This window comes from Pongo pygmaeus, chromosome 19, assembly GCF_028885625.2.
Source record: "Pongo pygmaeus isolate AG05252 chromosome 19, NHGRI_mPonPyg2-v2.0_pri, whole genome shotgun sequence".
NCBI classification, from domain to species: domain Eukaryota; kingdom Metazoa; phylum Chordata; class Mammalia; order Primates; family Hominidae; genus Pongo; species Pongo pygmaeus.
In genome coordinates this window covers 7033931-7061658 of record NC_072392.2, presented here as the reverse complement: position 1 = coordinate 7061658, position 27728 = coordinate 7033931, and the positions used below count along the sequence as shown (strand labels likewise).

General features: G+C 51.0%; 2 protein-coding genes across 15 annotated transcripts in view; both read left to right on the top strand.

Annotated features, from left to right (window-relative positions):
- The window catches only part of DLG4 (discs large MAGUK scaffold protein 4), a 29037-nt gene extending 24726 nt beyond the window's left edge, over positions 1-4311 (top strand). For 10 of the 11 annotated variants that reach the window (XM_054458093.2, XM_063656933.1, XM_063656932.1 and 7 more), the window contains 8 exons: positions 103-139; positions 232-259; positions 389-436; positions 519-620; positions 986-1158; positions 2096-2205; positions 2730-2821; positions 3388-4311. In XM_054458093.2, the coding sequence (XP_054314068.1) occupies positions 103-139; positions 232-259; positions 389-436; positions 519-620; positions 986-1158; positions 2096-2205; positions 2730-2821; positions 3388-3494 (697 nt within the window). In that variant the 3' untranslated portion in view covers positions 3495-4311. The remainder of the gene's footprint in view (positions 1-102; positions 140-231; positions 260-388; positions 437-518; positions 621-985; positions 1159-2095; positions 2206-2729; positions 2822-3387) is intronic. The other variant, XR_010124741.1, reaches the window with a different exon arrangement.
- A 10255-nt stretch (positions 4312-14566) lies between these two features.
- On the top strand, positions 14567-21049 carry ASGR1 (asialoglycoprotein receptor 1). Of its 4 annotated transcripts, none has more exons than XM_063656929.1 (9): positions 14567-15092; positions 15691-15785; positions 16953-17069; positions 17207-17302; positions 17406-17477; positions 20015-20101; positions 20186-20337; positions 20408-20514; positions 20641-21049. In XM_063656929.1, exons 2-9 carry the CDS (start codon positions 15716-15718, stop codon positions 20813-20815), a joined length of 876 nt encoding a protein of 291 aa, XP_063512999.1. In that variant the 5' UTR covers positions 14567-15092; positions 15691-15715; the 3' UTR covers positions 20816-21049. The 4 variants fall into 4 exon arrangements, with proteins under 4 accessions (XP_063512999.1, XP_054314058.2, XP_063512998.1 ...); XM_054458083.2 differs by having other exon boundaries at positions 14568-15092; positions 15646-15785; positions 20641-21040; XM_063656928.1 differs by lacking the exon at positions 14567-15092 and having other exon boundaries at positions 15109-15785; positions 20641-21040.
- Positions 21050-27728: the final 6679 nt, after the last annotated feature.

Genomic DNA, 27728 nt, shown 5'->3' with positions numbered 1-27728 from the left:
CCGGAGTGTGAGAAGGGGTTGTCGGCTGGCTCGGAGTGTGGGGGCGGCAGGGTTCCTCACTGGGCATTCCCCTACCCGCGTATCCCTCCATGTATCCCACAGGGTTGAGCGACGAGAGTGGTCAAGGTTAAAGGCCAAGGTAGGTGGAGGAGAGTGTGAGGCTGGGTGGAAGTGTGAGGGCTCATGGAGCTGAGCTCGTAACTAACCCCGTGGCCTGCTTTTTCTTCCTAGGACTGGGGCTCCAGCTCTGGATCACAGGGTAGGTAGGGTCAGTTCGGGAAGATGTGGGTGAGAGGAGCACTGAGTTGCTTTTGATATCCTCGAGGGGGAGACAGGGCTCCAGGTCCCCTGTTTCAGAGCCCCTTGCAGATGCCCCACCTCCCACCAGGTCGAGAAGACTCGGTTCTGAGCTACGAGACAGTGACGCAGATGGAAGGTGAGCCCTGGCCCCTGCCTTGGCCCCAGCACTTGCTGCTCCCCCAACCCTGCACTCGGCCTAAGCCAGGCTCTCTCTGCAGTGCACTATGCTCGCCCCATCATCATCCTTGGGCCCACCAAGGACCGCGCCAACGATGATCTTCTCTCCGAGTTCCCCGACAAGTTTGGATCCTGTGTTCCCCGTGAGTGCTGGGACCTTGGATGGAGGAGAAGGTGGAAGTAGGGGTAGGGCGGGGGAGGCCCATCCCTGGGGCCATAGGCAGAGCCTCCTGGGGGATCGGTGTGTAGGAAGATACAGAGTTTCTCCGAGAAGGGGTGCTTCTCAGCCACCCCCTCATTCCACAGTACCCATGCCCAGGCGAGAGACTTAGAGGCCCTGGAGGGTGCTAGGGGAAGTGGTTCTGGCCCTCTGCAGTCTTGGTCTCCCTGGCAGCTCCCTTTCACCCGAGGACCAGCTGGGCACTATGGGGATTTGATTGAAGTAGGCGGGATTTAAGCTAGAGGAATGGTGGTTAGATCTTTGGGGGGTGGGGTGACTTCCTGGCAGATACGACACGGCCCAAGCGGGAGTATGAGATAGATGGCCGGGATTACCACTTTGTGTCGTCCCGGGAGAAAATGGAGAAGGACATTCAGGCGCACAAGTTCATTGAGGCCGGCCAGTACAACAGCCACCTCTATGGGACCAGCGTCCAGTCCGTGCGAGAGGTGGCAGAGCAGGTAGGACCTGGCGGGCACCCGGTCCTCTTCCTTCTCCCCTCTCCCCACCCCACTGCCTCCCTCCAGCTCTCTCTAACTCTCTCTCTCTCTGTCTCTTTCCCTGCTGGGTCTCGACTCCGCTCCTCCACCTCCTTCTCCTCTTGGGCAACTCTGTCTGACCGCCTGCTCTCTGCCCCTGCTGTCTCTCCCGCCTCCCTCGCTTCCTGACCCCAAATTCCCCACCACCATCTGGCCTCTTTCTCTCCCCACTCCCTTCTCCTTGCCCCATTTCTCCTCTCTTCCCATGGCCTTGTCTTTGGTGGCTTGGCCTTCCCCACTGGGTCCCTCCCTTTTTCCTGACTCCCCTCTGGCCGTCTCCCCTGCCTCACCCTTTCCTGGGCCTGGCTCCCCTCTCCCACTCCTCTGCTAACTCCTTTCCTTTTCCCACTGCTCCTCACCCTGCCCTCCCTCCCTCCGTGGTTCCTTTCTCCATCTGCCTCACTCCCTCCCATCTGTCTCCTTGTTCCTTCCATCTGTCTGTCCTCTGTCCGTCCTCCCCTCCCTCCTCCCTCTATCCTACTTCCTTTCTCCTTTTTCTCGGCTTTCCTTCCCGCCTGTGTCACCTCTGCCTTGCACACCCCGCCCCACTCGCTGCTGCCCCGGCTCTGCCACCGTCTCTTGGGTCCCTGCCTGCCTGGTGCTCCTCCCTTCCTCCATTCTGTCCTGTCCGTACCCTCTTCCATGCTCTCCATCTTCCCTTTCCTTTCTCTCTGTCTTTTACTCTGTCCATACCCCCTTCCCGCCTGACTCTCTGCCCCCGTGTTTCTTGACATCCATGTCACTCCCCTTCGGCCAACTTCCCATTCCTCACCTCTCCCCGTCCCGTGTCCCTCCGGCACTGCTGTCTGTCCTTTTTCGCCACCCGCTGGCCCCCTCCGCCCACCCTGCCTGCCCCCAGGGGAAGCACTGCATCCTCGATGTCTCGGCCAATGCCGTGCGGCGGCTGCAGGCGGCCCACCTGCACCCCATCGCCATCTTCATCCGCCCCCGCTCCCTGGAGAATGTGCTGTGAGTATGGTCCTGGGGGCCTCCCCTCTGCTCCCCCAACACCTGTGGCCCTGGGCCTCACAAGGCCTCTGCGGTCAACTCTCCCTTCAGAACCCTGGACAGCGGTTTCAGCAGCCCCTGAGGGGGATCCCTGGAACCCAGAGGATGTGGGGGAATCGGGCCTTTCCCCTCCTCTCCTGCCTTGGGCTAGACAGGACTACATCTCCCAGCAGCCCCTGGGGCATACCAGCTGGGGCGAGTCAGGGCCTCTAGGGCTGCGGGGAATTGGAGTCTGAATCCCATCTCTGGGGCTGAAGGCTGGAAGGATGAAGCTCCGTAGATGTCCCTGGAGTAGCCACACCTGGCTGGGGCGGTTGCGGGTGTGGTCTCATCTGTGGCCCCAGAGGATATTGGGAATTGTATTTTTTTTTTTTTTTTTGCTATGTGCTCCAAATAGAAGAATACTTAACATTCCTGGATAGAGGAGATACAAGGCAGGGTCAGGTGGGTCCAGTCTCAGGCCTGCTCTCCCTCCCTCTTCACAGAGAGATTAACAAGCGGATCACAGAGGAGCAAGCCCGCAAAGCCTTCGACAGAGCCACCAAGCTGGAGCAGGAGTTCACAGAGTGCTTCTCAGGTGAGGCCACAGCAAGGCTGTTGCCAGCATGTAGGATGCCTTTGCTCGGATTAGAAAGAGCTCCTCCGCCACCCCCAGTGGATGGCTTAGAAAGAGGTGCCCCTGTGGGCGCAGCACGGTGGCTCACGCCTGTAATCCCAGCACGTTGGGAGGCCAAGGTGGGTGGATCACCTGAGGTTAGGAATTCAAGACCAGCCTGGCTAACATGATGAAGCCCCGTTTCTAGTAAAAATACAAAAATTAGCAGGGCATAGTGGCGGGCACCTGTAATCCCAGCTACTCGGTAGGCCGAGGCAGGAGAATCGCTTGAATCTGGGAGGCAGAGGTTGCAGTGAGCCGAGATCGCACCACTGCACTCCAGCCTGGTGCTAAGAGCGAAACTCAATCTCAAAAAAAAAAAAAAAAAAAAAAAAAAAAGAAGTGCCCCTGTGGGCGGGTGCAGCCCCATGACTCATGGCTTGGAGAATTGGAAAGAGCTGCCCCTTCCTCTGGGCTGGTGCAACCCCCTTGGCCAGGTGTCCTCTGGCCCTTCCTTGGCCTCACTCCCTGCTCCACCCCACTCCCAGCCATCGTGGAGGGTGACAGCTTTGAGGAGATCTACCACAAGGTGAAGCGTGTCATCGAGGACCTCTCAGGCCCCTACATCTGGGTTCCAGCCCGAGAGAGACTCTGATTCCTGCCCTGGCTTGGCCTGGACTCGCCCTGCCTCCATCACCTGGGCCCTTGGTCTGGACTGAATTGCCCAAGTCCTTGGCTCCCCCCGACCTCCCTCCCACCCCTTCTTATTTATTTCCTTTCTAACTGGATCCAGCCTATTGGAGGGGGGACACTCCTCTGCATGTATCCCTGCACCCCAGAACTGGGCTCCTGAATGCCAGGAACCTGGGGTCTGGGGGGGAGCTGGGCTCCTTGTTCCGAGCCCTTGCTCCTTAGGATCCCCGCCCCCACCCGCCCCCAATGCACACACAGACCCACCGGGGGCCACCTGCCCTCCCCCATTCTCTCCCACACACATTCCAGAAGTCAGGGCCCCCTCGAGGAGCACCCGCTGCAGGGATGCAGGGCCACAGGCCTCCGCTCTCTCCTAAGGCAGGGTCTGGGGTCACCCCTGCCCTCATCGTAATTCCCCATGTCCCTTGATTTCTCATTTATTTTTTCCACTTTTTTTCTTCTCAAAGGTGGTTTTTTGGGGGGAGAAGCAGGGGACTCCGCAGCGGGCCCCTGCCTTCCACATGCCCCCACCTTTTTTCTTTGCCGGTTTGCATGAGTGGAAGGTCTAAATGTGGCTTTTTTTTTTTTTTTCCTGGGAATTTTTTTGGGGAAAAGGGAGGGATGGGTCTAGGGAGTGGGAAATGCGGGAGGGAGGGTGGGGGGCAGGGGTCGGGGGTTGGGTGTCCGGGAGCCAGGGAAGACTGGAAATGCTGCCGCCTTCTGCAATTTATTTATTTTTTTCTTTTGAGAGAGTGAAAGGAAGAGACAGATACTTGAAACTCGGTGTGTGGCCTGGTTATTTGGGACCTGGGTGTGGAGGGAGATGGGCACAGCAGAGTCAGATCCTTCTTCACTCCAAGCCAGATAGGTTAGTGGCCTGGAAAATGGGCCATGGAGGTAACTGGCAAATCAGGTACCCAAGCTGGTGAAGACTGGGCCTGGGAAGGTCTGGAGCTCTGTCCAAAGTCATGACAGGCCAGAAAGGGGAGGCTGGAACTTGTCTGGGGCCCTGCAGACTTAGTCCAGCTCTGATCCCCGCCAGGCTATCTCAGTCCTGTTGGGAAGCACAACAGTCCCTAAAGGAAAATAGAGAGGAAACTTCCTTCATTCATGTTCATGGAGTTGTGGACAGAGCTAGGACCTGGAAATGATTTTTTTTTTGAGACAGTCTTACTCTGTCGCCCAGGCTGGAGTGCAGTGGCTCGATCACAGCTCACTGCGATCTCTGCCACCCTGGTTCAAGTGATTCTCCTGCCTCAGCCTCCTGAGTAGCTGGGATTACAGATTACTGCCACCGCGCCCGGCTAATTTTGTATTTTTAGTAGAGATGGGGTTTCACCATGTTGGTCAGGCTGGTCTTGAACTCCTGACCTCGTGATCCACCCGCCTCAGCCTCCCAAAGTGCTGGGATTACAGGCGTGAGCCACCGCGCCTGGCCTGGAAATGATCTTTACAGAGTTTTGCTGATAAGAAATGCTGTGTGAATATACGCTAGGTTTCTTTATGCGCCCCCCACCCTTTTTTTTTTTTTTTTTTTGAGACAGAGTTTTGCTCTTTCACTCAGGCTGGAGTGCTGTGGTGCGATCTTGGCTCACTGCAACCTCTGCCTGCTGGGTTCAAACAGTTCTCCTGCCTCAGCCTCTCGAGTAGCTGGGTGGCGCCTGCCACCACGCCTGGCTAATTTTTGTATTTTTAGTAGAGATGGAGTTTTGCTATGTTGGCCAGGCTGGTCTCGAACTCTTGACCTCAGGTGATCCGCCCAGCTTGGGCTCCCACAGTGTTAAGATTACAGGCATGAGCCACCGCGCCCATTAAGATTACAGGCATGAGCCACCGCGCTCAGCCTTTATGTCCTATCTCTATGGGAAAGATCTGAGGCAGCTTTGTAAATAATGAGGGTAGGAAAATAAGAATCTAAATGCCAAAGATGAAAACTGGAGAAATGTATACGAGCTATGAGGGTAAATGTAATCTCTGAGCTTCCTGATAGCATGGCAAAAAAGGAAATTGTCAGTTACCTACTTCTTTATTATAAGGGAGAAATAATTTTAGTTCTTTTAGGGAGTCATATTTTCCTGGACCTAAGTCCTAACTGAAGCTCCTCAGATCCTGCTATATAGAATGGTGACTCTCAGCCTTCTGCCTTCTTCATGTGTTTGGCACAGATGAACCTTTAGGGGCACCTGCTGGGGTACTATTCCTTTCTCTGATTCTCAGGTGCTCCAGTGGGTAAGGCTGAGGCAGAGGGCCCTAAGAGTTATGGTGGTTAAATCCCAAACAGTGCAAAAGGGCATTTTTTGTACCCACTCCTGACTAAAGTTGAGAGTTTCATGCAAAAGACCAACCCAGGGGTAGCGACTTTGTGGATGGCATGGCCGTCCAAGCCTAAAGTAGTCCAAGAATAGAGGCAGAGATGGCTGAAGAGGTGTCACTTCAACCAGTAGCCACGTATTGCCCTGCAGGATTTTCTATGCAGGACTGAGTCCATCAGGATCCTGGGGATGGGGACCAGGGGTCTGCATTTCTGGAAAGCTCCCAGGTGATTTTGATGTCTCACTGGGTGGAGAAGCACTGCTTCAGAGGATGTTTTTCTTTCCTTTTTTTTCTTTTTTTGAGATGGAGTTTCACTTTTGTTGCCCAAGCTGGAGTGCAATGGCGCGATCTCGACTCACTGCAACCTCCAACTCCCGGGTTCAAGTGATTCTTCTGCCTCAGCCTCCCAAGTAGCTGGGATTACAGATGCGCACCATAAGACACAGCTATTTTTAAATATTTTTAGTAGAAACGGGGTTTCACCATGTTAGCCAAACTGGTCTCGAACTCTTGACCTCAGGTGATCCGCCCGCCTGGGCCTCCCAAAGTGCTGGGATTACAGGCGTGCTGGGATTACAGGCGCCCGGCCCTGGATGTTTTTCAAATAATCCTTCTCTTAGCTTGGTTCTGTGTAATAGCAGATGGCTTGAGGCTGTGATAACGTTCTCTACTTGAGCTGAAGGGAGAAATCCAGGAGCTGAGGAAGGTGTGTGCAGGTAATGCGTCTGCGTGTGAAACTAGAAGGGGCAGAATCACATACTTGACCTGGATGGGATAGAATCACATCATTTTGCATGTATTATTATTATTATTATTAGAGACAGAGTTTCGCTCTTGTTGCCCAGGCTGGAGTACAGTGGCGCGATCTCGGCTCACTGCAACCTCTGCCTTCCGGATTCAAGCGATTCTCCTGCCTCAGCCTCCCGAGTAGCTGGGATTACAGGCGCATGCCACCATGCCTGGCTAATTTTTTGTATTTAGTAGAGACGGGGATTTCACCATATTGGTCAGGCTGGTCTCGAACTCCTCACCTCGGGTGATCCACCCCCCTCAGCCTCCCAAAGTGCTAGGATTACAGGCATGAGCCACCGCGCCTGGCCTGCATGCATTATTTTGTAAATTATAATCAATACACGTACCTGACAACAATTCAAATAAATATAGAAATACATACTGTTTTAAAAAAGTTTCCTTCCTGTTTCCCTCCATGCATTATTCCTCAGGGGAAGCACGGTTGCAGCTGGGGCTGTATTCTTCCAAGGCCATGGAGAATTCTTCTCTGGCCGCTTGAGGAGGCAATGTAATTAATGCACTGGAGCCCTGGGCTCCCAAACAACGTAGGTTCAAATCCTGGCTCCTCTTCTCCCCACACTTTTTATTTCTTTCAGTAAATACTTCCTTGGATGTTCCTTGGAACCAGGCAGTGCTCTAGATGCTGGGAAGGCAACATCCCTGTCCTTAGGGAACTTTGGGTGCATCCAGTGGAGATGACAGACTATAGGGAGTAAGTGAACACAGAGTGTTTAGACAATGATGGGTGCTACTATGAAAGACAGTGACGGCCCTTGCTGGTTTAGACCGGGCGGTCAGGGAGGCCCCTTGCAGCATCATTTGGGTTGAGGCCTGAAGGACAACAAAGACTGGGGTGGTGAGAGTGTGCCAAGTAGAGAGACGAACAGTCTGGAAGGAATAAATTTGAAAGGTTGGAGGACAGAAGGAGGCCACTGGAGTGGAGTAGGGTGGGGGACAGAGAGAAATAGGAGGTGTGTCAGAGAAGTCAGAGAGGCGTGGCACACAGGACTTTCCATGGATTTTTTCAGAGTGGTGTAGAAGCTGCTGGAGGGCTGTGGAGGGAATGCTGCTGGAGGGCTGTGGAGGGAATGCTGCTGGAGGGCTGTGGAGGGAACTGTGAGCTGGTTACTCTGGGTGTGAAGGGGAATACACAGCAGCGGGCAATGGAGAGCCAGCTAGGCTGTTGCTGGCGTTAGGATGAGGGACGATGGTGGAGTCACTGTCACTCTGGGGGAGAGCTTAACCTCTCTAAGCCTCAGTATACCTAGCTGTAAAATGGAAATAACTACCTACCTTGCTGGATACTTGTGAGGAATAAACGGGAAAGTACATGTAAAGCCCTCAGCACAGTGCCTGACGCATGGTAGAAAATTGTAGCAATTACTGTCATTGGCCTCTTGGTCTATTTTCAGATATGCATAAGCCCAAAAGTTAAAGCTTGGAGTCATTTGGAGTTTTAACAAGTTTTACCTTCAAAAAGTAGGAAAGAGGCAGGCCTGGCATGGTGGCTCACGCCTGTAATCCCAGCACTTTGGGAGGCTGAGGTGGGCAGATCACGAGGTCAGGAGTTCAAGACCAGCCTGGCCAACAAGGTGAAACCCTGTCTCTACTAAAAAAAAAAAAAGCTGGGGGTGGTGGCGGGTGCCTGTAATCCCAGCTACCCGGGAGGCTGAGGCAGGAGAATCCCTTCAACCCGGGAGGCGGAGTTTGTAGTGAGCCGAGATTGCGCCACTGCGCTCCAGCTTGGGCAACAGGGCAAGACTCTGTCTCAAAAAAAAAGTAGGAAAGAGGTATAGAGAGGGTCCTGGGTCAGAGAATCCTGGCTGTCCCAAGGTTGAAAAGGTGGGTGTGCCTGAGGTGGACAGAGTGGCATTGAGGAGGAGAGAGCTGGCGGGAGAGAGACCCTACTGGAGACAGGGAGCTTGGGCCCCCATTCCTGCAGGCCGGCTTCTTGTCAACTGCAGAAATGGGATATTGAAGCCCTTGGGGTGGGTTGTGTCAGCTCAGATTTAAACTGGTGTGCAGAGGCCCGTCTGCTCCTTTCAGCACTGGTGGTCGCCCTCTTCCCTTGCCCTGGCGCACAGCCCTCCAGCCCAAAAGGTTGGAGGACAGCCTTCCTTTTCGTCAACCTCCCCTGCTTCATCTCAACCCAATTCCTGCTCAGCCTCTTCTAGATATGGGACCATAGGCCGCCCTCTTTGGGAAGTTCGTGAAGAGCCTCTGCTTTGCCCCTCCTGCCTGTTTGTTCAGGTGCCTCTTCTTCAGATCTGAGGGTGTTAGACTCCCTGCAGGCCTGGGAGGAGGTCTAGCCCCAGCCCTTGGGTGCACAGGCCCATCCCAAACATGAGGCTGGAAAGTGCTCTGAGAGGGTTGGCAAGGACTGAGGGAGCTCAGAATCCTTCTCCATAGCAGGGGAAGGGACTGTCTCAACTCAGATAACCCCCAGGCCTCCAGCTCTGTCCCAGCGAAGTTGCTAACCACCCTCTGGGGTGTGGGGACAGACATCCTCTGCCATCCTGATCCCAATCTTCCCCCTTTTCTCCTCCTCCCACAGTGGAAGAAGCCTTGGAGGTCTAATGCAACTCATGGCTGTGTTGCTAGTGAGAATAATGAAAATAAAATCAGCTAGCACGTGCTGAGCGCCTGGTGTGTGCCGGCACTGCGCTAGGTGCTTTTCACTCATTATCCCATTTAACATTGATGAGCACTCTGAGCCGGGCACGAATCCATTTTCCAGATGAGGGTAAGGTGGAGCAGGTCTGGCTGATGGAGGGCCTCAGGCTGGTTCTGCAGCATGAGCATCTATCTTCCTGGAGCTTCCGGCCTTCAGCAAGCTTCTTGCTCAGCAGCCACAAGCCCTCTTGCTTCCAGCCCCTTCTCCTCTGTTCACCAGTGGCTCAGGCCTCCCCCAATCTGAAAATACTCCAGTCTTCCTGACTTACCCTTATGGGAAGTTCATTCCATTCTCTCTCCCCAGCAAAAAAAAAATATATATATATATATTATATATATATATATATATATATTTTTTTTTTTTGAGATGGAGGCTCACTCTGTCACCCAGGCTGGAGTGCAGTGGTGCGATCTCAGCTCACTGCAAGCTCCGCCTCCTGGGTTCAAGCAATTCTCCTGCCTCAACCTCCAGAGTAGCTGGGACTACAGGCGCACGCTGCCACGCCCGGCTAATTGTTTTGTATTTTAGTAGAGACATGGTTTCACCGTGTTGCCCAGGCTGGTCTCCAACTCCTGAGCTCAGGCAATTTGCCCGCCTCAGCCTCCTAAAGTGCTAGGATTACAGGCGTGAGCCACCACGCGCGGCCTCCCTAGCAATATTTAACTTGGTGCTTATGGTCCCCAGAGCTGGCCCTGAAGCTTGGATGACTCGCAGGCCTGGGTACTTCCTTCTGCTTCTCCCACTGGCAGGGACTGTCCTGGGCTGCTTTCTGTCCACCATGCCCTCTCACGGAGCAGGGTCGCCACAGGGCACTTTGCCACACCTGGACCTTGCCCACAACTCTGCTTTCAGAGGCTCCTGCTCATAAGTCTCTTCAGACTCCAGACCCATCTGCAGTAGCCTCTGGACCCTGGGCAAGTGTGGCATGGTCCCCCACCTCCCTGGTCCCCTCCTGACTGCACATTCAGTAGCTACAGGTCCACTTCATTCCTCTGCTAAAGTTCTGCTCATCTGGCCCTCCCTGTCTGGCCTCCAGCCTCACAGTTTCTCACTGAGACCAACGCAGCAGCCTCCTGACGTCATCTCCCTGCCTCTGGGCAAACCATCTCTGAGCCATCACCCACTCCAAGGCCAGGCTGTTTTAAACTCACAGATCTGACCTCACCACTGCCCTGACTGCAACTCTTTATGGGTCTTCCTTTGTTATCAGCAATACAAAATTAATACAGGAGACTTTCTCCACAAGGAAAATCCAAGGTCCATATCCTTTAAAATTCTTCAATATTTGAAAACGTTATTAATTTTTATTAAAGAAAATATTTATTTATTTATTTATTTATTTATTTATTTATTTATTTATTTATTTTGAGACGGAGTCTCGCTCTGTCGCCAGGCTGGAGTGCAGTGGCAGGATCTTGGCTCACTGCAACCTCCGCCTCCCAGGTTCAAGCTATTCTCCTGCCTCCGCCTCCTGAGTAGCTGGGACTACAGGCGCATAGAGAAAGGGCCTTGGTCTGTCACCCAGGCTGGAGTGCAGTGGCATGATGTCGGTTCACTGCAACCTCCACCTCCCAGGTTCAAGCGATCCTCTCACCTCAGCCTTGTGAGTAGCTGGGACCACAGGCATGCGCCACCACACCTGGTTAATTTTGTATTTTTGGTAGAGACAGGGTTTTTCCATGTTATCCAGGCTTGTCTCGAGCTCTTGAGCTCAAGCCGTCTGCCCGCCTCGGCCTCACAAAGTGCTGGGATTAGAGGTGTGAGCCACCGTGCCTGGCCAAAAAATTTCTTTTCTTTTTTTTTCTTTTTTTTTTTGAGATGGGAGTCTCGCTCTGTTGCCCAGGCTGGAGTGCAGTGGCGCGATCTTGGCTCACTGCAAGCTCTGCCTCCCGGGTTCACGCCATTCTCCTGCCTCAGCCTCCCGAGTAGCTGGGACTACAGGCGCCCGCCACCACGCCTGGCTAATTTTTTTTTTTTTTTTTTGTATTTTTAGTAGACACGGGGTTTCACCGCCTTAGCCTGGATGGTCTGGATATCCTGACCTCGTGATCCGCCCGCCTTGGCCTCCCAAAGTGCTGGGATAACAGGCGTGAGCCACCGTGCCCAGTCAAAAAATATATTTTCAAGAAAGGCATTCAAATTTATTAGCATACACAGGGATAAACCACAGAGTGATTACCCTAACCAAGGTATATAATCTCTTTTTTTTTTTTTTTTTTTCCTAGACGGAGTATTGCTCTGTCGCCCAGGCTGGAGTGCAGTGGCTCGATCTCAGCTCACTGCAACCTCTGCCTCCTGGGCTCAAGCAATTCTCTGCCTCAGCCTCCTGAGTATCTGGGATTACAGGCACCCGCCACCATGCCTGGCTAATTTATTTTGTATTTTTAGTAGAGACGGGCTTTCCCTATCTTGGCCAGGCTGGTCTTAAACTCCTGACCTCCTGATCCACCTGCCTCGGCCTCCCAAAGTGCTGGGATTACAGGCATAAGCCACCGCGCCTGGCCTATAACCTTTAATTTAATTTAATTTAATTAATTTATTTACTTATTTTGAGACAGGGTCTCACTCTATCACCCAGGCTGGAGTGCAATGGCACCATCATAGCTCACTGTGGCCTCAACTCCTGGGCTCAAGTGATCCTCCCACCTCAGCCTCCCAAGTAGCTGAGACTACAGGCACAATGGGGTCTTGTTATGTTGCCCAGGACACGTGTCTCAAACTCCTGGCCTCAAGCAGTCCTCCTGCCTTGACCTCCCAAAGTGTTGGGATGACAGATGTGAGCCACCAGATCTGGCCTAACATGTTCTTAAAGGAATAAATGTAAAGGGTGAATGAATTCTCAGAGGGCAGCAACCTACCACTATTGTGGCATAGTTTTGTTTTTAGCTACTTTTTGGTTTTCAGTATTATCTCTGCTATTTTGCAGAGGGCTTGGAAGTTAGTGGCCTGGTACATGGTATCATTTGTTTGCCTTCCATCTCTGACTTCCATTCAAAAGTTACTTGCTTTGCCAAGGGTGGTGGCACGAACCTGTAATCCTAGCTACTCAGGAGGCTGGGGAGGGAGGATTACTTGAGGCCAGGAATTTGAGACCAGTCTGGGCAACACAGTGAGACCCCCATCTCTAAAAAAAATAATAATAATAAATGTTATTGGCTTTGGAGGGTGTTTTTCAGCACTGATCCAAGCACTGCTCCCTAATCAATGAGTTTGGGGAATGTGGTTATAGAGTAGAAATCAGATTTGAAAGCCTCTTACTCCAGTATAATGTGCAAACAGAAAAATGCACATATCATAACTGCATACCTTTCTGCAGCTTTGCAAGCTGAACACCAGCACGGTGTAACCAGCATCCACACCTGGGAGCTGAAGTTCTCCGTCATCCCCGATGTGCCTCTTGGGCTCTTGGCTAGTCACTATGTCTGCGAGGGTGACCACTATCCTTTTTTTTTTTTTGAGATGGAGTGTCCCTCTGTTGCCCGGGCTGGAGTGCAGTGGCACGATCTCGGCTCACTGCAACCTCTGTCTCCCAGGTTCAAGCATTTCTCCTGCCTCAGCCTCCCATGTAGCTGGGACCACAGGTGCCTGCCACCATGCCTGGCTAATTTTTGTATTTTTAGTAGAGATGGGATTTCACTATGTTGGCCAGGCTAATCTCGAACTCCTGACCTCAGGTAATCCACCCGGCTCGGTCTCCCAAAGTGCTGGGATTACGGGCATGAGCCGCCGTGCCCAGTCGGGTGACCACTATTCCGACCGAAATAATGTAGGTTCATTTGCCTGAATAAGCCACATTGTAAGTGATTATATTAGAGAATGTTTAATTAACAGCCCAACAGTCAAGAAAATCACTGGCCATTGTCCCAGCACATGTAAATGACATGGTGGTTGTCAGGACACAGACAAAAGAGGGCACTCACAGAGCTGTCACATTTTATGCAAGAGATGTGTTCCTGAATATCTCACATCATTGAAATCTCTCAAAATTCAAGCCTTGTTTTCTCACTGAAATAACTGTAAAATGGGATTTGGATGACTTCACATTTGGGCCTAAAGTGAGACTTATTATTATTATTATTATTATTATTTTTTTGAGACGAAGTCTTGCTCTTGTCCCCCAGGCTGGAGTGCAATGGCGCGATCTCAGCTCACTGCAACCTCCGCCTCCCGGGTTCAAATGATTCTCCTGCCTCAGCCTCCCGAGTAGCTGGGATTACAAGTGCCTGCCACCACGTCCGGCTAATTTTTATATTTTTGGTAGAGATGAGGTTTCACCATGTTGGCCAGGCTGGTCTTGAACTCCTGACCTCAGGTGATCCGCCCACCTCGGCCTCCCACAGTGCTGAGATTACAGGCATGAGCCACTGTAGCCAGCTGAGACTTATTATTATTATTATTATTATTTTTTTTTTTTTTGAGATGGAGTCTTGCTCTGTCACCAGGCTGGAGTACAGTGGCATGATCTCAGCTCATTGCAACCTCCGCCTCCTGGGTTCAAGCGATTCTCCTGCCTCAGCCTCCTGAGTAGCTGGGATTACAGGCATGCACCACCATGCCCTGCTAATTTTTGTATTTTTAGTAGAGATGGGGCTTCATCATGTTGGCCAGGCTGGCCTTGAACTCCAGACCTCAGGTGATCCGCCCGCCTCGGCCTCCCACAGTTCTGGGATTACAGGCGTGAGCCACTGCGCCCAGCCAAGACTTATCTTTAATATTGCCTGATTTCCAAGTGAGCACAATTCAGATTCACATGGCTCTCTCTGAAGCCCCGTGGGGCCGTGAGGGACCATGGTTTAGCATCTCTGGGACACTGGAGCCCAGCTGTGTCAACCGGATGGGATCCTGGCTCTGTGTGATGGGTGTGGTTCTGGGGCCCGAACGCAGTGCCTGGAGTCAGGCTGCTCAGGTTCTAGTCTACCCTTTGCTGCTTCCTTGCAGCATGACCCTGGGCAAGCTCTTACCTTGCAGGGCCTTAGCTTTCTCATCTGTGAAATGGGATGTGCTCTGAGGCTAATGAGAGAAGTTCATGAACGCAGTCACCTGAGGCACACAGTAGCAGTGAGTGGAGGTTTGCTGGCACCAGTCCCAGCGGAGGCTCTCCTGCCTCTCCTGGAACCAAACCCGCCCTCATGCTGCATGGAGGACTTTACTCCCCAGGAGAGGGAAGCAAGTCAGGCCAGAGCTGGGGAGCCTGGGGCTCAGCCCCACAGGAAACTGGGGCCTGCGGCTCAGGTGCCAGGGTCACAGGTCTGGATTGGGCAAGAGCAGAGAACCGGTCCCTCTGATCCTGCTCAGGGGTATTTGGAGACACCAACAGTTCTGGGGAATTTAGAGGCAGGAAGCGAAACGGGGAGGGAGGGGGGATATGGCAAATCCCACCCCAGCCCCTCCTGGCCTGGCACCCCTCCCAAACGGTGCACGGAAGAGTGAGGTGACTGGCATGTGTGGGGGCAACGTGATTCTCCTCCTGGGGAGGAGAGCAGAGGCAACCCATCCCCCACTCCCACCCCCACACTCCCCTAAGTTCCAATCCATTTCCACCTCTGTTTACTGTCCAAAGTCCCGGGCACTGGAGATGCCACGTTTGGCGTGCTTGGACACATAGACACGCAGACACAGAGACACCGGGGCCCAGGGCCCTCCTATGGACCCTGCCCGCTCCCCTCCCATCGTCCACGGCTGTCCACCCACCCCCATTCTCCAAGCTTCAGCCCCCCTCCTTAGTCCGGCATCTGCACAACACTGAAGAACCTGGGAGTCAGACCCTGAGACCCCGAGCAAGTAAAATGGGAAGAGAGGTGGCGGGAGGCTGGCTGGGGGTGCAGGGGTGTGGAGGGAACCCAGGGTGTGTTGGGGGGTGCTGGGTGGGAAACATCAGAGGATGGATTCTGGATGTCAGGCCTCGGAGGGGATGGAGGAAAGAAGAAAGGTCTCGGCCGGGCATGGTGGCCCACGCCTGTAATTTCAGCACGTTGGGAGGCTGGGGTGGGTGGATTGCCTGAGCTCAGGAGTTTGAGAGAAGCCTGGGCAACACGGTGAAACCCCGTTTCTGCTAAAATACAAAAAATTAGCCGGGTGTGGTGGCGTGCACCTGTCGTCCCAGCTACTCGAGAGGCTGAGGCAGGAGAACCGCTTGAACCCGGGAGGCAGAGGTTGCAGTAAGCTGAGATCACGCCACTGCAGTCCCGCCTGGGGACACAGCGAGACTCCGTCTCAAAAAAAAAAAAAAAAAAAAGAAAAGAAAGAAAAGAAAAGAAAGAAAGAAGAAGGGTCTCCATGATGGAGCTGTCAGTCAGATAGGAGTAAAGAGATGGACCCCTCATTCCTGCTCTAGTCCTGGTGAGCTCCCACCTCAGCCCCAGCCTCAGGCTTGACTCAGTCCCAGGTCCAGCGCCAGCCCTATCATGACCAAGGAGTATCAAGACCTTCAGCATCTGGACAATGAGGAGAGTGACCACCATCAGCTCAGAAAAGGTGAGGGCCACCTTGCCCTGCCTCTGCAAGGCGAGAATTTGGCGGTTCTCCACCCCCCAGCCACAGCTTCTACTCTTGCCCGTGAGCCTGGCTCTCTCTCTGGGTCTGTCTCCCTCCCCCAACACTGGGAAAGGTGTCGGAGCTGCCTCTCTCAGGAGAGGGGCAGGGTGTGGGGTTGGAGTCCCTTTATTGATGACAGGTGCCCAAAGCTTTCCTGTGCCTCCTGGCCCTCGGGGGTGGACCCAGGGGGTGTGGGAACAGCTGGAAGCTGGAGAGATGAGGTCACTGTCGGCTTCCTATGACGAAGTCAGGCCCCCTCTTCCTTTCCCCTTCCAACACCACCCAGGGACCCCGGTCGTGCGTGCGTGTGCGTGTGTGTGTCAGTGATCAGTTTGGTGCAGGGGGGAAAGGTTTCTGCGAAGGGTCTGAGGAGTCTGTGAGGGGGGATGAGGGGTCTCTGACCTGAGGGAGAACGAGACTCTCTTGCTTCAAAAACAAATTCCCCTTCACCCATTTCTTTGTCCTCCGAGCACGGAATTGTTTAGGCTGAGCAAGGATGAAGTTCGTGGGGGATGGGGTGCAGCGCACTTTGACGCAAGGAGGGTCGGCAGCGGAGGAGACCTGGCAGGGAGGGCCCCCTCAACCCTCCAGCTCTCAGGGGACAGGGCTAACGTGTCTCTTCCCCCTACTGGGTGGAAGACTTGAGGGCCTGAAGGGTAGCTATTGCACCTTCTCTCCCTGCACGCAGCCAAAGACGAGTGGAATTCATGGACAGAGAAAGAAACCTTCCTCCTTTCCCCACTTTCAGGGGAAGCAGCGACTCCCAGGCGCGGGCCACTCAATTGCGTTTCAAGGCGCGTGAGGAGGGGGTGGACTGAGGTTCCTGGATTGGCTGCAGTGACGCAGTCATGCCATTAGGTGTCAGCAAAAGCTCAGGGCCTCGGTGGGATGGGGCGGCCCAGCGCTTAGCCCCCTTCCCCAGCCCTCTTTTCTCCCCGATCTCCAGTTGCCTTTGGCCCTGCAGGGTCGCCCACCGCCCGCATTTCTTCATGTACATGGTTCCTCCTAGACTACTAGGGCCGCCTTAACTTGCTCCCGTTTTAGGACCCTGGAGCTGCGCCAGGCCCCGCTCTGTCCCCGCGCTCCTGACACCCCCTCCTCTTGCAGGGCCACCTCCTTCTCAGCCCCTCCTGCAGCGTCTCTGCTCCGGACCTCGCCTCCTCCTGCTCTCCCTGGGCCTCAGCCTCCTGCTGCTGGTGGTTGTCTGTGTGATCGGATCCCAAAGTGGGTGCTCCAGGGGTGGGCAGGGAAGGGGCGACATTGGGGGGTGTTGACGGGGGACCGTGGCGAGGGAGTGGTGGGTGCGGTGGTGGTGGACACAGCGCTCCCATTTTCTTCTCTCTGCACCCTCTCCTGGCCAGACTCCCAGCTGCAGAAGGAGCTGCGGGGCCTGAGAGAGACGTTCAGCAACTTCACAGCGAGCACCGAGGCCCAGGTCAAGGGCTTGAGCACCCAGGGTGAGGGCGCTGGGGCGGGGCTGGGGCTGGGGCTGGGGCTGGGGCTGGGGCTGGGGCTGGGGCTGGGGGGCTGTCGGGAACGCTGAGCCAGTCTCTCCCGCAGGAGGCAATGTGGGAAGAAAGATGAAGTCTCTGGAGTCCCAGCTGGAGAAACAGCAGAAGGACCTGAGTGAAGGTCAGAGGGGGTGTGTGTGTGTGTGTGCGCGCGCGTGTTTGTGTGAGAGAGAGAGTGTGGGAGTGTGTGTGGATGTGTGTGAGAATGAGAGGGAGTGTGTGTGTGTGTGTGTGTGTGAGAAAGAGAGTGTGAGTGTGTGTGGATGTGAGAATGAGAGGGAGTGTGTGTGTGTTTGTGTGAGAAACAGAGAGAGTGTGAGTGTGTGTGTGGATGTGTGTGAGAATGAGAGGGAGTGTGTGTGTGTTTGTGTGAGAAACAGAGAGAGTGTGAGAGTGTGTGTGGATGTGTGTGAGAATGAGAGGGAGTGTGTGTGTGTGAGTCTGTGTGAGAATGAGAGGGAATGTGTTTTGAGTGTGTGTATGAGAGCGTGTGTGTGGATGTGAGAATGAGAGGGAGTGTGTGTGTGTGTCTGTGAGTGTGAGAATTAGATGGAGTGTGTGAGTCTGTGTGTGAGAATGAGATGTGTGTGTGTGAGTCTGTGTGAGTGGGAGAATGAGATGGTGTGTAAAAGAGACTGTGTGTGGGAATGAGGGAGTGTGTGTGAGTGTGAGAATGAGATGGAGTGTGTGTGTGACTGTGTGTGTGTGTGGGAATGAGAGGGAGTGTGTGTGTGTGAGAATGAGGTGTGTGTGAGTCTGAGTGTAAGAATGAGATGGGGTGTGTCTTGTGAGTGTGTGTGAGAGAGTCTGTGAGAATGAGATGGGGTGTGTGTGTTTGAGTGTGAGAATGAGATGGGGGTGTGTGTGTGAGAGAGTCTATGAGTGTGAGAATGAGAGGGAGTGTGTGTGTGTGTCTGAGAATGAGAAGTGTGGATGGGTGTGTGAGCGTGAGAGTCTGTGTGTGTATGTGTGTGAGAATGAGGGAGTGTGGGTGTGTGCAAGTGTGAGTCTGTGTTTATGTGTGTGAGAATGTGTGTGTCAGTGTATGTGTGTGAGAAAGTGTGTATGTGTGTTAGTGTGTGTTGCATGTGTGAGGGAATGAGAGGGAGTGTGTGTGTCTGTGAGTGTGAGAATGAGATGGAGTGTGTGTGTGAGGCTGTGTGTGTGTGAGAATGAGAGGGAGTGTGTGTGTGTGAGAATGAGATGGGGGTGTGAGTCTGAGTGAGAATGAGAGGGAGTGTGTGTGTGTGTGAGTCTGTGTGTTTATGTGTGTGAAAATGAGGGAGTGGAGGGTGTGTGCGAGTGTGAGTCTGTGTGTTTATGTGTGTGAGAATGTGTGTGTCAGTGTATGTGTGTGAGAACGTGTGTATGTGTTAGTGTTGCGTGTGTGTGAGAATGTGTGTAAGTATATGTGTAAGTGCATGTGAGTATATGTGTGTGAATGTGCATGTGTGTGTATGTGCGTGTTGTGTGAATGTGCATTGTGTGTGCATGTGTGAAAATGTGTGTTGTGGGTGAGGGTGTGTTGTGTGTGTTGTGTGTAGTGGGTGAGGGTGTGTCGTATGTGTGGGTGTGCATTGTGTGAATGTATGTGGGTGAGGGTGTGTGTGCCTGTGTGAGGGTGTGTTGTGGTTTTTGTGTGTGTTTGGGTGAGGGTGTGTTGTGTGTGTTGTGTATGTGTGTGTGAGTGTGGGCGAAGGTGTGTTGTGTGTGTCGTGACTGTAGATTAGGGTGTGTTCCGTGTGTGTGTGTGAGGGTGTATGTTGTGGGTGTTTTGTGTGTGAGTGGGTGTGTAAGGGTGTGTTGTGTGTATGTGGGTTAAGGTGTGTTGTGCATGTGAGGGTGTATTGTGTGTTGTGTGTATGTGGGTTAAGGTGTGTTGTGTGTGAGTGTATTTGTGTGAGGTGTATTGTGTGTGGGAGGGTGTGTTTTTTGTGTGTTGTGTGTGTATGTGGGTTAGGGTGTGTTGTGTGTTTGTGTGTTTTGTGTGTTGTCTGTGTATGTGGGTTACGGTGTGTTGTGTGTGTGAGGGCGTGTTGTGTATGATGTGTTGTGTGTGTTGTGTGAGTGTGTATGTGAGTTAGGGTGTGTTGTGTGGGTGTGTTATGTGTGTTGTGGATGTCTGTGGGTTAGGGTGTGTTATGTGTCTGTGTGTTGTGTGTTGTAGGTGTTTTGTGTGTCTGCGTTTGTGTCTGTGGGTTAGGGTGTGTTGTATGTGTTGTGTTTTGTGTGTTGTCTGCGTTTGTGTCTGTGGGTTGGGGTGTGTTGTATGTGTTGTGTTTTGTGTGTTGTCCGTGTGTGTGTATGTGGGTTAGGGTGTGTTTGTGTGTGTGAGGGTGTGTTGTGTGTATGTTGTGTTTTGTATATGTGGGTTAGGGTGTGTTGTGTCTGTGTGTGTGTGTGTTTTGTATATTGTGTGTGTTAAGATGTGTTGTGTGTCTGTGTGAGTGTGTGTGTGTCTGTGTGAGTGTGTGTGTAAGGGTGTGTTGCGTGTGTAGGAGTGTGTGTGTGTGTATGGGGTTCTCTCAGGCCAACTCCGCTGCTGTTTGGGGCAATGCGATGGGTGTTCGGGTTCCAGCAAGAGGATGTGGGGCTGACCTCGTTTCCCTCCCCGTGGTGCCGCATCTCCTCCCGCTCCCCTCCGCCCCATCTCCCCAGATCACTCCAGCCTGCTGCTCCACGTGAAGCAGTTCGTGTCTGACCTGCGGAGCCTGAGGTGTCAGATGGCGGCGCTCCAGGGCAATGGTAAGGAGGCCAGCCCGGCCCGCTCTCTGCCTCCCACCTTCTCTGGGCAGCGCTTAGCCCCTGCGCCCCGTTTCTCCCGCTCAGGCTCAGAAAGGGCCTGCTGCCCGGTCAACTGGGTGGAGCACGAGCGCAGCTGCTACTGGTTCTCTCGCTCCGGGAAGGCCTGGGCCGACGCCGACAACTACTGCCGGCTGGAGGACGCGCACCTGGTGGTGGTCACGTCCTGGGAGGAGCAGGTGAGGACCCGGAGGGTCTGGGAGGCTGGCTGGCCTCGGAGAGATCACCACCCGCCTCTTCTCTCCTCAGAAATTTGTCCAGCACCACACAGGCCCTGTGAACACCTGGATGGGCCTCCACGACCAAAACGGGCCCTGGAAGTGGGTGGATGGGACGGACTACGAGACGGGCTTCAAGTGAGTGCGCGCCCTCCCTCGGCCTGGGTCCGGCCGCCTTCGCGCCTGGGGCCCTGGGCTGAGGGGTCTGGAGCGACCCGCCTGCGGATCCGACCTCCTGGGGCCCACAGCTGGCTTTGTCCCCAGGAACTGGAGGCCGGAGCAGCCGGACGACTGGTACGGCCACGGTCTCGGAGGAGGCGAGGACTGTGCCCACTTCACGGACGACGGCCGCTGGAACGACGACGTCTGCCAGAGGCCCTACCGCTGGGTCTGCGAGACAGAGCTGGACAAGGCCAGCCAGGAGCCACCTCTCCTTTAATTTATTTCTTCAATGCCTCGACCTGCCGCAGGGGTCCCGGTTTGGGAATCCACCCATCTGGGGGCCTCTTCTGCTTTCTCGGGGATTTTCATCTAGGATTTTAAGGGAAGGGGAAGGATAGGGTGATGTTTGGAAGGTGAGGAGCTTGAAACCTGTGGCGCTTTCTGCAGTTTGCAGGTTATCATTGTCAACTTTTTTTTTTTTTTTTTAAGAGTAAAAAGAAATATACCTAAACCTTCTGTGAGTTGTCTGGTTATTGGGGATTCGGAAGCAGGAGTGGGCTGGTTGGCATTACGAAGCCTTGGTGGGCGCTGTGGCATCATGAGAACTGTGTGGGCTTTGTGCCAGAATGGCCAGACTGTTATTTACAGATATGTGAGTTTGGGCAAATTATTGTTCTCTGTGTCCCAGCTGTAAACATGCCATCTTACTGGAGGCCATCCTACTTGGAGCAATACCCCCAGGAGGAGAACCACCCGAATTTTTTTTTTTTTTTGTAAGATGGAGTGTTGCTTTGTTGCCCAGGCTGGAATGCAATGGCGCGATCTCAGCTCACTGCAACCTCTGCCCCCTGGGTTCAAGCGATTCTCCTGCCTCAGCCTTCCGAGTACCTGAGATCACAGGAGTGCACCACTATGCCCGGCTAATTTTTGTATTTTTAGTAGAGACTGGGTTTCACCATGTTGGCCAGGCTGGCCTCGAACTCCTGACCTCAAGTGATCTGCCCCCCCCTTGGCTTCCCAAAGTGCTGGGATTACAGGCGTGAGCCACTGCGCCCAGCAGAACCACCCGAATTTGTTGAGTGCTTCAACAACTTCGAATGAAACTCACTGGTGTCCTTTGCATTCATTACAGCAAACAGAAGCAGCGTTCATAGACAGGTAGCAGATACAACAAACACACAACCAAGAATCACCAAACATACTAGGAAAACCAGTACTGCGGAACAGAAGCAACAAAGCGGATAGAATCAACAACCAAGGATGGGAGTTAGGACTAACCGATTCAGACACGGAACTGTGAACGAAAATTGCCAAAGTATTCACCCATTAACAAGACCTCAAGTGATTCCTAAAAGGAGCAATGCTCTGACCACACAGTAAAATAAAGTTAGAAATGAACGTGAAAGTACAGCCAAGAAGAGATCTATCAACATATAATTTTCTCACCATCTTTTTTTGTATTACTTCATAAGTAATTCTGAGTTTAAGAGAAAATCGAAATGAAAAAATCAAGCGATTTAGAAATGAACTACAAGAGTACTACATTTGCTGAAACCGTGGGATGCTCAAAGTAGTTCTCGGGAGAAAATGTAAGTAGAGATAAGCACTTCTATTATTTATTTATTTATTTTTATTTATTTATTTTTGAGATGGAGTTTTGCTCTTTTTGCCCAGGCTGAAGTTCAATGGCGTGACCTCGTCTCACTGCAACGTCCGCCTTCCAAGTTCAAGGGATTCTCTTGCCTCAGCCTCCCGAGTAGCTGGAATTACAGCACCCGCCACCACGCCTGACTAATTTTTTATATTTTTAATAGAGATGGGGTTTCACCATTTTGGGCAGGCTGGTCTCGAAGATAAACACTTTTACTAAAAAACAAGAAAGGCTGACTTGAAATATGCTGTTTCAACTCAAGAAACTTGAAACAGAATAATAAGATAAATCCCCTAAAGTAGAAGAAAAGAACTTATAAAACTATAAGCAGAAATAATGAACTAGAAAATAAAAATATAGATATGATCAAAAAAAGTAAAATTTGATGCTTAAAAAAGGCAAATAAGGCCGGGCGTGGTGGCTCTCACTTGTAATCCCAGCACTTTGGGAGGCCGAGATGGGCGGATTTCCTGAGGTCAGGAGTTCATGACCAGTCTGACCAACATGGAAACTCCGTCTCTACTAAAAATACAAAAAAATTAGCCAGGTGTGGTGGCGGGCACCTGTAATCCCAGCTATTCAGGAGGCTGAGGCGGGAGAATTGCTTGAACTAGGGAGGTGGAGGTTGCAGTGAGCCGAGATTGCGCCACTGCACTCCAGCTGGGGCAACAGAGCAAGACTCTGTCTCAAAAAAAAAAAAAAAAAGGCAAATAAAATAAATATGAAGGAGAAAAAAGGGAGACACAGACATAACTTTAGAAAGGAGAAAGATTACATAAGTAGAGACATAGGGGATATAATTACATAACACTTCCCGATTTAAAACAGTAAAGCAAATACAGTGTTTTTCCTGCCATTATTGTAATTTTTAGGCAAATCTCTTAGAAGCCGGGTTATAACTTTCAAACTTATAAGCAGGAAAAACGAAGAAAAAAATTAAACTAAAGGAAGAGAATAAAGGAGAAAAAAACCCAGAAGAGGTAGATAAGAAAAAACACAAAAGGTTGGTTATGAATCCACATATGTTGCTGATTTTATTAAATGCAATATACCAAGTTATCTTGTTAAAAGACAAAAAAACTTTCCAGATAGAATAAAAAATAAAATCCAACTATATGCCCAAGAGCCACATCTGAAACAGGCTGGAAGCAAAATGATGAAAGACACATTGGTCAAATTCCAACCAAATGACTATCATATGAAGTACACTTTATTTTATTTTATTTTTATTATTTTTATTTTATATATATATTTTTTGAGATGGAGTCTCACTCTGTTGCCCAGGCTGCAGTGCAGTGGCACGATCTCGGCTCACTGCAACCTCTGCCTCCCGGGTTCAAGCAATTCTCTGCCTCAGCCTGCTGAGTAGCTGGGATTACAGATGCCCGCCACCATACCTGGCTAATTTTTGTATTTTTAGTAGAGATGGAGTTTCACCATCTTGGGCAGGCTGGTCTTGAACTCCTGATCTCATGATCTACCCGCCTTGGCTTCCCTAAGTGCTGGGATTACAGGCGTGAGCCACCACACCCAGCCATGAAGTATACTTTATAACAAAAAGTATTATTAGAGATAAAGAGGATCACTTCCTAACGATAAAAGGTTCAATTCAACAGGAAGATACACCAGTACTAAATATGCATGCACTGAATAACATAGCCACAAAATATGTGAAACAAAAATTTTAGAGGTATAAGAAAACAGACAAGTTTACATTCATAATAGATTATAAAATATCTCAGTAATTGATAGATCAAGCAGACAAAACAATAAGGATACAGATGTTTTGAATCCCAGATTGAACTATTATGATCTAATGGACACATTTAGTACACTGTACTCACCAAATACGAAATACCCCCCTTTTTTTTTTTGAGATAAAGGTCTTGCTATGTGGCCCAGGCAGGTCTCAAACTCCTGGGCTAAAGTGATTCTCCTGCTTTAGCCTCCCAAGCAGCTGGAATTACAGCCATAAGCCCCCATACCCAGTGGAATGCCTGTTCTTTTCAAGTATACTGAGACATTCTCAAAAAATTGAGCAAATACCGGGCCATTAATCAAGCTTTAACAATTTCCAAATGGAGGCTTTTCATTATAATGACCAGGAATGTAAAATTCTTCTTCTTCTTTTTTTTTTTTAATCGAGACAGAGTCTTGCTCTGCTGCCCAGGCTGGAGTCCAGTGGTGTGATCTCAGCTCACTGCAACTTGTCTCCCAGGTTCAAGCGATTCTTGTGCCTCAGACTTCTGAGTAGCTGGGATTACAGGTGCACACCATCATGCCCAGCTAATTATGATGATGATGATGATAATAATTATTATTATTATTTGAGACAGAGTCTTACACTGTCACCCGGGCTGATGTGCAGTGGTGCAATCTTGCCTCACTGCACCTCTGCCTCTCAAGTTCAAGCGATTCTCCTGCCTCAGCCTCCCGAGCAACTAGGATTACAGGCGCCCACCACCAAGCATGGTTAATTTTTTGTATTTTTAGTAGAGACAGGGTTTCACTATGTTGGCCAGGCTGGTCTATTGCGGGATCTGGCCAGCAGCCTGCAATGCAACGAGGCTTTTTCTTTGTTCCCAGGCAGATCGGCAGGTCGAGAAATAAAATACACACCCAAGACAGTGAAAGCTGGGTCCAGAGGGGTCACCGCCTTTTGGTCCTGTGATGCCGCCAATGCACTGGATATACCAGCATTTATTATGAAGTTTAGTGAGGGTGGGAATAGGTTAGTGAGGGATTTAGGGTCGTTTGATTATGAGGTGAGATGGTCACATGGGGATGAAGTAATTCTTCAACATAACATCGGTATGCAGAAGTACAGTATATAGAGATAAGAATATACAATATAGTGTGTGCGTCAGCAATTTCTAACAGAGCCTTAAAACAGAAACACAGTCTATCCTTAACCTATGATTAGCAAGATATTAATCAGCAGTAACAGTTGCAGCAAAAGCTGGTTACAAACAATCCGTGGAAACAGGATGTGAAGCTAGACAACCGGTTAGACCAAAAACTCTCAGACGGGAGTATGCTTTAACCCTAAAGAGGCCTAGAAGAGCTGTGGCAAGATAAGGGCATTTATAACCCTACCTTATCCACATGAACAGGTGCCCCTCATGCGTCCGTTTATAGGCTCTCCACAAGGGTGGCATTCCACTCCCAGAGCTATGAACATCTGCTTTTCTGGGATAGGAATCTGGGAGATATGAAACCTCCCTGACTGCATGTCCATTTATAGGCTCTCTGCAGGGGGAAGCACATCACGCGCTGTTGGCTCATTCTGGAAGCCCAGCCTGGCATTGTCTTTACACAATTCTGCATGCAATTTTGTATTTGCAGTAATCAGGAGCATTTCATCTTTATTCCATAGCAATAGTTTCAGGGGGTCTCCCTACACTGTCTTGAACTTCTGACCTTGTGATCCACCCGCCTCGGTCCCCCAAAGTGCTGGGAATGCAGGCATGAGCCACCCATGCTCAGCCAATTTTTGTGTTTTCAATACAGATGGGGTTTTGCCATGTTGGCCAATCTGGTCTCGAACTCCTGGCCTCAAGTGATCCACCCGCTTGGATCCGCCCTCAAGTGTTGGGATCACAGGCTTGAGCCACCATGCCCGGCCTAAAATTCTTTTATCAGATATTAGCCTATCAAATCCAATGCAGCATTAAAAAAGATAACATGGCCAGGTGCGGTGGCTCATGCCTGTAATCCCAGCACTTTGAGAGGCTGAGGTGGGAAGATAATGAGGTCAGGAGATTGAGACCATCCTGGCTAACATGGTGAAAACCCATCTCTACTAAAAATACGAAAAATTAGCCAGGCGTGGTGGCAGGCACCTGTAGTCCCAGCTACTTGGGAGGCTGAGGCAGGAGAATGGCATGAACCTGGGAGGCAGAGCTTGCAGTGAGCTGAGATCACACCACTGCACTCCAGCTGGGGCGATAGAGCCAGACTCATCTTAAAAACAAAAACAAAAACAAAAAATAAAAAAGATAACATGTTCAAGTAGTATATATGCCAAGAATTCAAAGATGGTTTAACATAAGAAAAATCTGTTAATATAATAGATTTAGAGAGTACAGAAAAATAGATTAAAAGTGTACAAAAGAAAACAATTACACAATGCAGAAAAAACACTCAGCGAAAGTTCAGCTCTGATTTATGATGAAATCTTTCTGGACTCTGGCTGTTTCTACCTTGTTGCTCCATTGTTTCAATCTGTGGCTTCCATCACATGTTCCAAGATGTCTGCCCCTCCTGTCCTGACACATTCCGGACAAGAGAAAGGGTAAGAGGGAAGGAGAATGGCGTATTCTCTTTCTGTCTATGCAGACACTTCCACCACTTCACTTTATATCTCTTTGATCAGAATTAGTCCCAGGGCCACAGATAGCTGCAAATGGGGCTGAGAAATGAACTTTATTCCATGAGGCCACATTCTAGCTAAAAACACAGGATTCTATTATTGTAGAGAAGGAGTCAGTAAACTTTGGCCCTCACCTGCTTCTGTAAATAAAGCTTTCTTTCTCTACTCTTTTTTTTTTTTTTTGAGATGGAGTCTCTCTCTGTTGCCCAGGCTGAAGGGCAATGGCACAATCTCAGCTCACTGTAACATCTACCTCTCAGGTTCAAGCAGTTCTCATGCCTCAGCCTCCCGAGTAGCTGGGATTACAGACGTGCACCACTATGCCCAGCTAATTTTTTGTATTTTTTCTTTTTTTTTTTTTCAGTAGAGACGGGGTTTCACCATGTTGGCCAGACTAGTCTCAAACTCCTAGCCTCAGGTGATCTGCCCATCTCAGCCTCCCGAAGTGTTGGGATTACAGGTGTGAGCCACCACACCTGGCCAGTTTTTCGTTTTGTTTTGTTTTATTTTTTTGCGACAAGGTCTGGCTCTGTCATCCAGGCCGGAGTGCAGTGGCATGATCTTGACTCACTGCAGCCTCTGGATCTTGACTCACTGCAGCTTCTGCCTTCCAGGCTCAAGTGATCCTCTTGCCTCAGCCTCCCAAGTAGCTGGGATTACAGGTGCAAGCCACCATACCCTGCTAATTTTTGTATTTTTCGTAGAGACAGGGTTTCACCATGTTGTTGCTCAGGCTGGTCTTGAACTCCTGTGCTCAAGTGATCTACCCACCTTCGCCTCCAAAGTGCTGGGTTACAAGCATGAGCCACCGATCCCAGCCTGTAAATAAAGTTTTATTGGAACACAGCCATGCCTGTTTGTTTACATGTCATTTATGACTGCTTTTGTGCAGCAACAGCAGAATCGAGTGGTTATGATAAAGACTGTATGACCTGGTAAGCCTAAAATATTTGCTATCTGGCCCTTTATAGGAGATGTTTCTGGACCCCTGGTGTAGCAAGAAGGGGATAATTGATATTAGGGGTAATTAGAAGCCTCTGTTATAGTGCTATTATTGCTGTTCAGCATCATTCTGGGCATGCTAGCCAAACTGCACAAGACAGAAAAAGACATTAAAAGTTGTAAGAATTGGAAAGGAAGAGCTAAAACAATATGCTCATCTATACA

Coding starts and splice junctions, on each gene's coding strand:
- ASGR1 (XM_054458082.2), top strand. CDS start 16,342: ATGAAGTTCGTGGGGGATGGGGTGCAGCGCACTTTGACGCAAGGAGGG. Junction 17,303..17,405: donor CAAGGGCTTGAGCACCCAGG/GTGAGGGCGCTG, acceptor TCTCTCCCGCAG/GAGGCAATGTGGGAAGAAAG. Junction 20,102..20,185: donor GGCGGCGCTCCAGGGCAATG/GTAAGGAGGCCA, acceptor TCTCCCGCTCAG/GCTCAGAAAGGGCCTGCTGC.